The following is a 12,192-nucleotide window of genomic DNA, read 5'->3' as shown; positions in this document are numbered from 1 at the left end:
CTGTTTACCTGGTATAGTGAACATACAGATTTTGTGTAACAGTCTTAGTAATGATAAAATGTGTCTATTATAGAATCATAGTGCAAGGCTTTTACTGAATGGAATATTAGGACAAAACTCCAGAGATCAATTATTTCAAAAGTAGCAGAAAGAAATAGTTATAATGAGCCTGAGCTTTTATAGCCCTTGTGCATTTTTTACTTACAATGATCCATTACCGTTTTAATAGGTCATGCAATGCCTTAAGTGGTCATCGCTAATGTCTCCCTGTACAGTAGTAGTCCACATTTTAATTCAGTGACAGAGTAATAAGATTGAAGCTGACGCACACCAGTAAGAGCTATGGTCCCTTAAAACTTAAACTCAGCTCTTAAAATAAAACGACTATACAACAACCATATTTAAGCTGACCCATCATTAATTTATGAGCAGACACTTATTGAAAGCAACTCCAAGTGCACTGAGGTCATGGGTTCTATTTTGGAATAGTTTAAAATTCTATTTTAGAATAGTTGAATAGAATAGAAATGTTTTAATGCACTGGCTGGAAAGAGAGCTGATTACCTTGGTGTACAACTGGTTAAGCAGAGGCGATCTCACAGGTTTTTTCACTAGACTGCTTGCCTGTGTCGTGTGACTGATGTGCTTTGTCCCACATGGCAAGGAAAAAAAAGCAGGAAAATAAAACCTCTTCTCCCCTTAGTTTATGCCATCTTTCCATAATCTCCCCGCTAGACTTTGCGACCACCTGTCAAAAATGCTGACGGTCCACAATTGGCTGTTTTAAAAGTCTAAGCCTGACCGCAAAGCTCAATCCCGCTTCGGGGTAGGTCATTGCAGAATAATAAACTTTTTATCTATTCATCAATTTTGTTTGGGGGGGTCATTATTCCAAAAGCCACCCTGAACCTGTCTGAGTCACTCCAGAATCTGGAACAGTGCATAAGATCGTCCTTGTCCCGCTCTCTCTCTCGCTAGCTCGCTCTCTTATGGTGGTTAGTGTGCTCAGATGTGGCTTGCTCATGTTGTGGCTGACTGTCTTCATTTGGTGGATCGTAAGGTGGGGGGGGTGGTTGGTCTTTCCCCTTGGTCTTTTGTCTGGGTGTCAACTTTCTTTTCTCCTCTCTGGGACCATTTGAAGGAAACTTGCCAAGAAGCAGAAGGAGACGGCCAGCAGCAGCACCCAGCGGGAGATGGGCCCCGTGGCCACGGCCGACAAGAGCACGGGCAAGGTCAGCACCCTGCACAAGGACGACCCCTTCTCCACCAGCAACCAGGACCTCAATGGCTTCTGTGAGTAAGACTCCACGGCTCCACTTTGCTCATTCCCGCCAGTCTTCTCTTTTATTTGACTTATTTGTGTTGAATCTTCTTAATCTTCTGGTCTCTCTCCCCCTGTGTTCTGTTTGACTATCGCTCTCTAAAACTCTCTTGAGCCCATGTTTGACCACAATCGTGAGGTCATGGATTTTCTTTGCCTCTGCAGTTTTGGCCCTGACAAAGTCACGGGTGCAGTTCCCCCTGCACAATATGCCAACCCCTCCATTGCCCGAGTGTCTGTATCCTCAAATTGCCATTGTATTATTCTAGCCTGTTATAAATTAAGGGATTTTTTGTTATTTTGTAGGTCTGTCAGACTTATCAGCACCAACACTGTTTTGTCTCTAAGAGCAAATATACCTCTATTCAAGAGTTCTGTACCCATCTGCTTTCTCTATGGTTAGAATGCAAAGGATGATGGGAATGGTGCATGCAGCTTTTGTTTTACCACCAGCAGCTCCTTATCCACTGCTGTGTAGGCTGTGTGGAGGGGCAATTGCCCTGCTCCCACCCCTACCTCAAATATACAGATTTTTTTTCTGCAGCTTCATGGGATGATTACACATTAACTAGTGGAGCTTGTGGAAAGGTTAGCTCTCCTGAGACCCCCGATGTAGATCTATGCAACATCAACACACCCGCCTTCCCTCCAATCCTTCACCTGCCCACTCTGTGGAAACTTAAAAAGGACTTACTGGAGTCTCCCTGGGCGCATCTCCCCAGCAGGGGGTCGTCAGTGATCTGGATTTAATCATTGGACTGCCTGTTAAAAACTCTTCCCATGATGCTCAGTGTCAGCCAGAGAAGTCGGAGGTCGCCGCGCTCTGACACGCTCCCAGCGCGGAGAGCCGGTCAATCTCCCACTCCGGCGCCCATTAATTCAGTCATCAGACGCAGGGGCCTGGCTCTCCTGCTTTTAACTCCACCAACCCACCAACACTAAAAGGGAGCAAGTGGAGTTCACTGAGCTGATACGATGGCCTTAAGTCCTGCCTTACCTCCTCTTTTGTAGCAGACTCTTAGCCTTTTGTTTATTATGCCTCATCTAACTTAGCGCTAGTGTCGGCGTTCATGAATGAATAGTTCCGTGCGTATAGTGCTTTTCTGCATACCCAAAGCTCCTTACGGACATCACGGGCCTCATCTCACTGCTGCCGATGTGTAGAACCGCCCTGGATTATATGACAGGAAACATTTTACACCAGTGCTGCCACTCACACATTGGCTGTGGAGTGGGGGAGGTGAGAAGACAGGAAATTCACCAGTTGGTTGATTGTGTTACTTTGAGTATGGAGATAACATGAAGAAATTTGACATTTTGTACTAATTACAAAAGTGATGCAAGAGAAAGAATAGTAAGTCCCCCCCCCCAGCACTGAGGAAGCTGTAACTAGGCCTGGCCTCCCGTAATATTTCTTCTCAGAAAATGACATTTTGGCCTTTGTGTATATATGGTTCACAGCGTCCAAAACGTGCACCCTAAAAAAAGCAAACCTCATAATCCAGTATCATCCTTTGCCTGTGTATTTGATTCAGCTATATTTTGCTCTGTTCCACACCAAATTGGTAACGCCGTCATGTGGGCCTTGAAATGCACATGCATTTGCTATGATGTGCACCAGGAAATTATGCATTTAATGGCAGGTTGAAAACACACAAAATCCTCGCAGGTGATTACACGCCAACTCATCAGTGTGGCAGCGCACAGTGGCAGTCTGTTTTATACCCCTCAAATTACTCTTCACAGGAAACCAGTCCCAGTATGGTCTGGTTGATCTGGTTGTTTCTTTTGTGTGTGTGTGTGTGTGTGTGTGTGTGTGCGTGCGTGCGTGCGTGCGTGCGTGCGTGCGTGCGTGCGTGCGTGCGTGCGTGCGTGTGCATGTGTGTGTGTTTGTGTGTACAATATATTTCCTTATCAGATCATTATGAACAGGAACAGGATAAAAGCTAATGAGGCCCCCAAAAAACTGCTAGTTCTGCATTTGAACAGCATCTGAACAGCGCTAGCTTCTCACTGTTACATACTGTTTTTTGTTCCTTCTATTATTGTCGCTCTCCCTCTCTCATGATGTCCAGTTACCTGCCACACGAGCCTCATTGCTGTGAAAGGACTCTTATGCAGAAAGATGAGGCTTAACATCAGCTGGTGATGTAGTAGACTTGTTTTTGACAGAGAAAGAGGAAGAGAAAGAGAAAGGAGGACATCAGCATGTAAAACAGCAGATCTCTATGCCAGAGCTGATCACACACTGAGTGTAAAATGAAGGCCATTTTTCCTGGGGAACTGTGCTGTGTAATGGCATCTGTGGATTAGCAAATGGCTAAGCCTCTGTTTAGCTTTGCCTGGCCCTCTGTATGCCATGGTGCTGGGTGTGCAGCTGGGTTTGAAAGCATCAATGCTGTTTTGCCTTCCTCCCACATTTGCCTACTGGTGTTCCCATGTGTGTGGCATGTGGACATTTACAGCACTAAAAGTTTAAGTGCTAATACAAATGTATGTAGGATGTCGTAGAAAGTTAACCAGAAAGTCACCATGATACACTGAATCAGTGTATGCTTACCTAGAGAATCAATAGTTGATCTTTATGCAGAATCCAGCTGCTTTAATGTTGATTTCGTTAGAGTATAACGCAGAGGAGCACAAAGAGGACTCTCTAGCAGGCGACTTACTAAGTGCATTTTCACCTGTCTTGTGTTGAGTTGCTGCAAAGATAAACCATCCATTGAAAACTGCAGGGCTCACTCTCTCCATCTGAGTGTGTGTGTGTGTGTGTGTGTTAGTGGGTGTGTATTAGTGTTTGTGTGTATGTATGTATGTCTGTGTGTGCGCGTGTGTGTGTATGGTGTGTGTGTGTGTGTGTATGTCAGTGTGTGTGTGTGTGTGTCAGTGTGTGTGTGTGTGTGTACTGGTGAGCATCTAAGGGTGTCTAAAGTCTCCCTTGTGTTTCCTTCCCTCAGCCTCCTCCTCCCCCTGCTCCTTCTCTGTCCAGGGCAAAACTCTTCAAAGCAAAACCCTCCTCAACTCCTACTACTCAGGTACAGCGCCTTAAGAAAAATACAAGACTGTGCTTTGAGACTTTCTCTTTTTCCCCCGAAAGACATCCACAATTTTCACTAGTAGACATGTTAAATCAAAAATGTATGCTTAGAAGCAAGATATATTGCCTCCAGAGGTCATCTGTGTACGAAATCTAATGTAAACGAGGATTTTTCTGTGTGCTGGTGGATTATAGTGTGAAAAAGACATGACCGTTTCTTCTCCTGTTCCTTTTCTAGTGTCCAAAGAACCGGTCCCTGCAACTGCATCGTTAGGTAAGTCCCTCTGATCACTTGCTGACAGGATAATTGCCGCCATGACTTTCTGAGCATGTGTCCTTGTTTTTACTTGGCGGGGGAGCGTTGATTTTAGTTATCATTACCATAAGTCCACATGTGCCACGTTCTTTACACAGAAGTGTCCTGTTGACAGAACAAGTTGTGAGATTTGAGGGGAAGATGTGGCGTCACCGGCGGTGTACTTAGCAAACAGAGACGGCCGGCTTTAATTGAATACCGGAAAATGTGATTAGAGGCGCGCGGCCTCCTCTGGAAATGGGTGAATGCTAATTCACAGATTTGAGTCCAACCGTGTGTGTCTATGTGACAACCCCAGCTTCACCTTGGCTGAGCACACACTGACAGATGGAAATGTCAGACCCATTTCCTAGTGCTTTCTGTTTGCTACTTCCCCCCAAACTCACCCTTTTTGTCCCCGTCTTTTTTTTGAGGAGCAGATTGATCCCTCCCTTGCCAAGTAGATTGACTCTCAGGATCTGCGGAGGAGGAGGAGGAGGGCCACTTTTGCTTTCTCACCATCCAACACCGATCACTCTCCCACTGTTCTCTTCAGCCTCTCGTCTCCCAGTACCTGAACGCAACCAGTGTTTGATTTGCGCACCAGTCAGAGCTGGCCTTGTAGGGCTGTTTTCTTTGGCTCGGCTGGGTGTGAGCTGGCCATCTGGAGGGTGTCTGTCTGCTCATGTCCGCAGCCCTGCCACACAAGGGTTGGATGCCAGTCACGGAGAGCCTCTCTCCCTCTGTGCTAGCACAAGTACAATAGAGCACATCCCTCTCCAATAGCCCTACTGTTGACTTGGGAAATATCACAGTGCTGTCTGTCCTGTGGGTTTCTTTGGATCTGCTCAGGCAGCCTAAGTCTGAGGTAAACAAACACAGGCAGCATACTGTAGGACCAGAGATGGGAGAGGAGAAACGAGGAGGAGGGGGACGGGGGAGACCTGTCAGCGTAGTCTGGAGCTTTAGAGGCTTTCATTGATTTCAGCGATAAATTTGTCCTGTAAGACATCTGTAAATTGGCCAAGGTACATGCCATAATCATCCTCGCAGTCAATAATTTAGCTTTGCCTATTCATCCCAGCCTGCCATGCCTGTGGCAGGACCTGGAGAGAAGCAGAATAAATGACTGTGGAGGGGGGGAGAGAGAGAGAGAGGGGTGGAGGTGGGGGACTGGGGTTGGAGAATTAGTTCTTCATGGCGGGATACCAGTTTAGCTCTATTTTTCCCCAAAGAGCATCACTGATGTTTCAGAAAGAGAAAAACAACAGATTATTGAGAATGTAATTACCATGGTTACAGTTTTCACAAATTTCAAGTAGACACATTTTGTCTTTCTGTGTCGAAATTGGCCACGAGAAATTAAGTCATGGGAGTTTGCTTCACGTGTTGAACTGTCACTGAAGTATGCTCCGATACATTACACCTATTACACAGTTTTTGAATAAATTAATCTAGCTAGTCTGCATTTCTCTCTCTCTCTCTCTCTCTCTCTCTCTCTCTCGCTCTCGCCCTGTTTCAATGTTGTACCATTTACTGGAGTGCCTCATTTGGAGAAGTGAAATTTTAGACAGAATACCATCCGTTGCTTTGGTGTGATTTGCTGTTCGCACCTCAGCTGCAAGACAAAGGAAGAAAGAGACAGTTTTGGGGTGTAAGAATTCATGGCGGGGGAGATGAGGCGCGGAGCTAGGGGACACGAATTTGATATGGAAAAGGAAAAAAATAATGTTTCGGTGAGACGGAGACAAGAGGGAGGGATGCTGAATCAAGATGGAGAGGCGGAGAAAGAGAGAGAGAGAGAGAGAGAGAGAGAGAGAGAGAGAGAGAGAACAGTGAAGAGATTGTTTGAGAGGCCCTGCTCTGGTGTTCTCTCTCTCTTGCTCTCTCTCTCTCTCTCTCTCTCTCTCTGTCTCTCTCTCTCTTTCTATCTCTCTCGTGTCAGCGCCATGGGCTGGACTTGGGGCTGTCAGGCAGGTGAGACAGGAGAAGCTCGGAGCTGGATTAATGGCTGGCCTGAGCGCGGGATCAGTTTCAGGAGGAGGAGAGAACTTTCCCTGGGAGTGAAAGAGAGAACTCGCACCGGGACTGTCCTCATTCTACTCTTGCTCATCCTGGAGCTCTCACTATCCACATAACTCTCACTGGCTGTTGTTCTAAAGGGCTTTTATAGGCATTTTACAACACTTTATTCCTAGTCAAGTCAACACTTTCTATTTCTAAAATTAATCTAAACAGACTTAGTTACTAGAAGCAGATTCTAAAATGAATGAGTGCAGACTTAGTATATACCTATAGGGTACAATATATTAATATTATTTACCGAAATCTGTGTCCAAGGAATGTGTCTGGAATTTCTCCTTAGAATAATGCCACAGTAACATAACTTGTTCGGTTGTAATGCTGTTTAGATACCCAGACTTTCTGACCATCCTGAGAGATACAATTTCTAACAGAAAAGTCTTTCTTAACACTGTATTTAGCCTGTTTAACTGTGGGACATTTTACCGTAATTTAAAATGTCATCACGTTGTTCCCATTGAAAGGGCTGTCAGATATATTCTGGCATGGCTGATAATCAGTGTTAATGGAAGGCAACAGCGTTGTTTAGTGATAAAGTGACTGTACTGATAATTGAGCCTAATGCGGTTTCAGCACCACTCATTACTCTAGTCTCCGGAGCTGACGCGGTTGCTAGGACGTAGTCATCCCATAATGTTGGGGACTATTATGAAAGTGCACAGCATTAAAAAGGATGAAAATGATTCCTCTAACAGCCAGCTGCATTCATCAGACCGTGCATGAAACAGGATGTCCATTCTGAATATGATTACTCCTTTTCTGAAGTAGTCAACTTTGTGGTCAGGCACAATAATCTCATAGAGTAATGTGTGGACATTTCAGGATGTTCCCAAGCCTAATGAAGGCAATTTGTGTTTGGATGGTGAATATGGAACACACTCTCCTCTGGCACTCTATGTTCAACCTGGGGATAAATAGGAGCATGCAGTAGACTTAGAGTTAGAATAAAAAAATGTATGTATGTGGTGTGTGTCCGTATGTACTGTGTGTATGGAACTGGACAGCCAACAAAAACAGTCCATATTTATGGTGATCCCCCTTCTGCAGTTCACTGTATCCCCAGTTCTGACTCGCTGTGCTTTTTATTCTGGTCACACTGTGTGGTAGAGAGCCCAGATTTCACTAAGGTGACCGTGCTCCGGAGGACTGCTTAATATGCTCAAATGTGCCCCATTCGTGCCTGTATGACAGCTCACTTATGTCAGAAAATCAGAGAGCATGTGGGTCTTTATTAAACTCTCTGATAACAGTAAATGAAATAACCGTACCACTGAGACCCAAAGTAGTTTCCCTCCAAGGTCAATAAATCAAATCATTAGCATGAACATATCTTAATCAGTGCAGTGCAGCAAAGCCTCAATGTAATGTATATACATATTATGCCTTGCTAAATGCATATTTGACCTTCAGTACAGCCCTAAGCATTAGTGGCTCGATATTTCAGTGGCTTGAACGTTAGCAAGAGCCTGGTAATATTTACAACATAATATACCCACTGGGCTGCCACTAAGCGATACCTTCCTGCAAGTGAGACAAAAACACATGAATAATGAATTGGGGCAGCGCTGATAGGGTTGAAGGTGGGTGAGGTGGTTGGGGTGGGGGGTCCTGAGTGGTTTGAGAGGACCCTCTCTTGGGCTCTGGCATACACGTTAGTTCCCGCTTGTCCGCGGTGGCGGCTGCTGCTCCTGCTCCTGCTGCAACAACACACCCCTCAGTCCCACCTCACCTGACCCCCTCCTGCTGCGCAGACGTGCACAACTACAGAGACCTCTGCCAGCGCCACACAGCTGGCACGTTAATCTTTACCTCAGGTTGTCTCCCGTCATGTAGAAGTATGGTGGGTGGGGGACTGGGGGTGTGGGAGACAGGGTCTTGTGAGTAATGAACGAGAAGCAAAATGCAACACGTTGTGGCAGGGTGTCAAGAGGAAGCAGCCGTAATTAGGCTGCTGAAACAACGCTACATAGCAATGTTTGTTCAGAACAAACAAACAAACAAACAATGTCTTCTTTTGAATGATTAACCTCACCCACTGTCATTATCGTTGACATTCAATTCACATTTGAATGCTAGAGAGACATTCCAGGGGTTCTACAGCTCTTTGGCAGCATTCAGTGGGGTTCTCAAGTGTTGTTCTTCTAATCTCTCATTGGCCACAGCAGGTTTTGTTCGTCCCTCGAATCTTACAGGTCGCTTATTCAGACGAAAATTTTAGGGAGGTCTTTGTTTCCCTCGCCATACAATGACTGTGCTAATACCCCTCGCTCCTTTCCTGTGGCTTGAGCACACTCGGAGCAATGTCGTGCTAAGACGTCATGGAAAATTACCCATGATTCATTAAATTGTCGCCGTGGATGTTTGGAGTGGATTATAGTTTTTGAGAAGAGAATCACTTTAAGTGTGTAATGAATTTTCAAGATAATTAAGATGCAAATAGTGCCATTAATAAAACATGGGCTAGTATCACCCACCCCCTCTTCTACATTTGCGATGGTACTTTAAGTATTTAATGTGTGTCATGCAGAGAATTTCTCCACCATTTATCTTCCCGTTCCTCACACTAATGGACTCATTAGTGGCTATAGAACTGTTCCAATCCACCCAATCCTAATCTTGCTAAAGAGTCTATTACTGGAATGTCTTTCAGACCAATCACATCGGGATGGGAAAGTGTCACTTGGAATAGCCGTTTAACTTCTGCCTCGTGAAATTGACTTGTACAGTACCACTCAGCCAAGAGTTGTGGCACGTAGTTGTCTAGCAACCCACTGCACAGAAGAAAAGGAGTTCAAGTTATATGTAGAAGTGTGGAGTCGAGTCTGAGCTCTCTATTATAAATGTGAAATTCAAGTGTTTCAGTTCAGGGTGGATGGTAGTTTTTGTTTTTCGATATTTTCACTCACATTACTTAGATTGTGGGAGCTAAAGAGCAGGAGGGCATCTCTTTCTCACCTCGGCTCCGTTCCCTCGCCAATCCAACCATCAGCACCCTTCTTTAGCTCGTTGTGTCTTTGATGCTTCCTGCGTGTCATCTTCCTGTGTCTCTCGCCTACAGAAAGCAGCCACAGTGAGATGGCCCAGCCTTCCCTGACCATCCAGACGTACCCGTACGGGGGCTGTGAGTCGGTGGAGATGTCCTACCAGGCGGGCCAGTTCCAGCCGGCCATCCGCGTGGCCGACCTCCTCCAGCACATCACTCAGATGAAATGCGGACAGGGCTATGGCTTCAAGGAGGAGTATGAGGTACGGATGTGGATATTTATCTTGCAGTGATGGAGAGATGAAGAATATGTCCAGCGAACAGAATTGCGTATTAAAGTTTCTAATGCTGGGACAGAGCATGTCAGAGGCACTACATTTGCCTATTAATAATTCATATTTGAATAAATGTATGATCACTGTATTTGAAGATTAGGGAAGAAAACTGTTGCAATTTGTGGCAGACAAGTTGGTCGATGATACATTCTATAGATAAAGTTTAAATAAAGTTTATTTAATACTAGTTCTGTGAATGCTTAAACACTGAGGACATTCTGTCTCTGTACACTTGCATTCTCTGCATTCTTCTCCTCATAGTTTATTGATTGTTTCACACACACACACACACACACACACACACACACAAACACACTAACAAACGCACACACGCACACACAGAGACACAGAGAGAAAGAGAGAACTAATCATATAGTTGCCCACTGTAGTCCTGGGAATTTAAACATCATCTCCTTTTCCATATTAAATGCAAAAACGGAAGACATCCACTCCGAAGTAATATATGTAGGCACTGATCAAATATTTATAGAAAGCCTATTTGAAAGGCATAAGTATTGACTGTTAAACAAACAGAATAGTTCTTTAAAGTGATATATGTTTGACCTCCCCTCCACCACAGTACATAATCAATGTCATACAGCTATATCACCATCACCATCAGACGAACTCTGGCAGCCATAAAAATGTTCATACCTCATGTACAGGCATAGAAAAATTGTTAATTCTGAGAGTTTTTGTGTGTAATGTGTCATTATTACGATGATAATTTTTTCAATGTCCTTTCCCATTCACTCTGCACCAAATCTCATCCTTTGAAGCTCGGACCAATTATTTTCATAGCAAAGAATGAGTGAAAGTAGGTGAGGACGCAGAAGTATTTGGCCTTTGATATGAAAGACAAGTAATGCCCTTCAGTCATCTCACTCAAGCCATACAATTTTCCTCCCACTAAGACAAAACAAAACAAAAATCTCTGCCTATTCAATTTGATCAAGGTAATAGTATAATTCTAGGATCGTTTTGCAAGAAATCGAAGTCAAGCAAATAAACATTAATTGCATACATGCTATACGTTGGAATTAACCCATTCCTCTCTTTGCTGCAGTGCTCTGGTGCAGCACGTCATCATGTGGGCAGAGGAAAACCAGCAATCTGGGGAGGGATGTTAATGTCTGTTTACTTTGGGCCAGGGAGGCATGCCTGGTGAGGTGTTCTGAGGCGCGCCACACCTCCCAAGAGTGAGAGTGAATGGTGGCCTTCTGCCTGAGCCCGCTGCCTCTGTCTGGGCACGGCCGTAAACACAAGATGCATAGCCTGCGTCCCGCGTTCACTGTGCCACGCTGATAAAGCCAGCAATTGTGCTTCTTATTTAAAGGGTCATTCATCACGGAGGACATTTTTATATCGGCTTTTTTGTTATCGCTCCTTCCTCCCACCCTCTAACCTGATTTGCCTCACTATTTCCAAACGCCAGCCCATCGCAAATGAAGTTGGCACTCTTTGGGTTCTCACAGTTCATTCCTCTCGCCCGGGCTGCGAGCTTGCTTTGTATGAAATATAAAGGTCATATATTTTTTGAGTCAGTCGGTGGTTGTGTTGGTGGGGGTGGGGGTGGGGGGTGGGGGTGGGGGGGGGGGGGGGGGGGTAACTTGGCATGCAGTCCCAGTTGCGGCTTTGAGCCAAGTGGATCGTGACTCGGGGACGTGAGTGGGCCTTCAAGAGAGACAAGCGTTTGACACCGCCTATTATGCGACAAAGAGGCTTAGTGTTTGCCTGGAAAACCTCTGACGACTTCATTCACTGGTGCTGAGGAATTTCGGGCGACCATTTCGTCTCGAAGAGAAGCCACACAGTTCTGTAATGTCCTCGGAACGTTCTAGCAGGCGCAGGCGAGATGTGGAGGCGTTTTGTGTGTGGGTATTCTCCAAAGCACTGCACATGTGTGAGTGTGTGTATGTGTGTGTGTGTGAGGGCTTGTGTATATGAGGAAGATAAAGAGAATGACGGAGAGAGGGTGATCCAGGCCTGTGATAAAAGCTGATCATGGCCACCTGTATGTGTGTGTTTGTCAGCATAATAGCCCATTAATCACCACTTGACAGCTGCACGGGGGAGAGGAAGGAGAGACACAGGAGAAAGGAAGAGAGAAAAAGGGAGAAAAAGGAGGAAAAGGGATTG

At 45.2% G+C, this 12,192-nt stretch overlaps 1 protein-coding gene across 11 annotated transcripts in view; it reads left to right on the top strand.

The window, feature by feature from the left end:
• Positions 1 to 12,192, top strand: part of ptprt (protein tyrosine phosphatase receptor type T) — a 205,525-nt gene that overhangs the window by 156,774 nt on the left and 36,559 nt on the right. For all 11 annotated transcript variants that reach the window (XM_031567962.2, XM_031567961.2, XM_031567959.2 and 8 more), the window contains 4 exons: positions 1,142 to 1,293; positions 4,279 to 4,356; positions 4,597 to 4,632; positions 9,794 to 9,981. In XM_031567962.2, coding sequence (XP_031423822.1) covers positions 1,142 to 1,293; positions 4,279 to 4,356; positions 4,597 to 4,632; positions 9,794 to 9,981 — 454 coding nt within the window. The remainder of the gene's footprint in view (positions 1 to 1,141; positions 1,294 to 4,278; positions 4,357 to 4,596; positions 4,633 to 9,793; positions 9,982 to 12,192) is intronic.

The sequence above is a fragment of the Clupea harengus genome, chromosome 5 (genome assembly GCF_900700415.2).
Source record: "Clupea harengus chromosome 5, Ch_v2.0.2, whole genome shotgun sequence".
Classification (NCBI taxonomy): domain Eukaryota; kingdom Metazoa; phylum Chordata; class Actinopteri; order Clupeiformes; family Clupeidae; genus Clupea; species Clupea harengus.
This window is presented reverse-complemented; position numbering and strand designations above follow the sequence as displayed.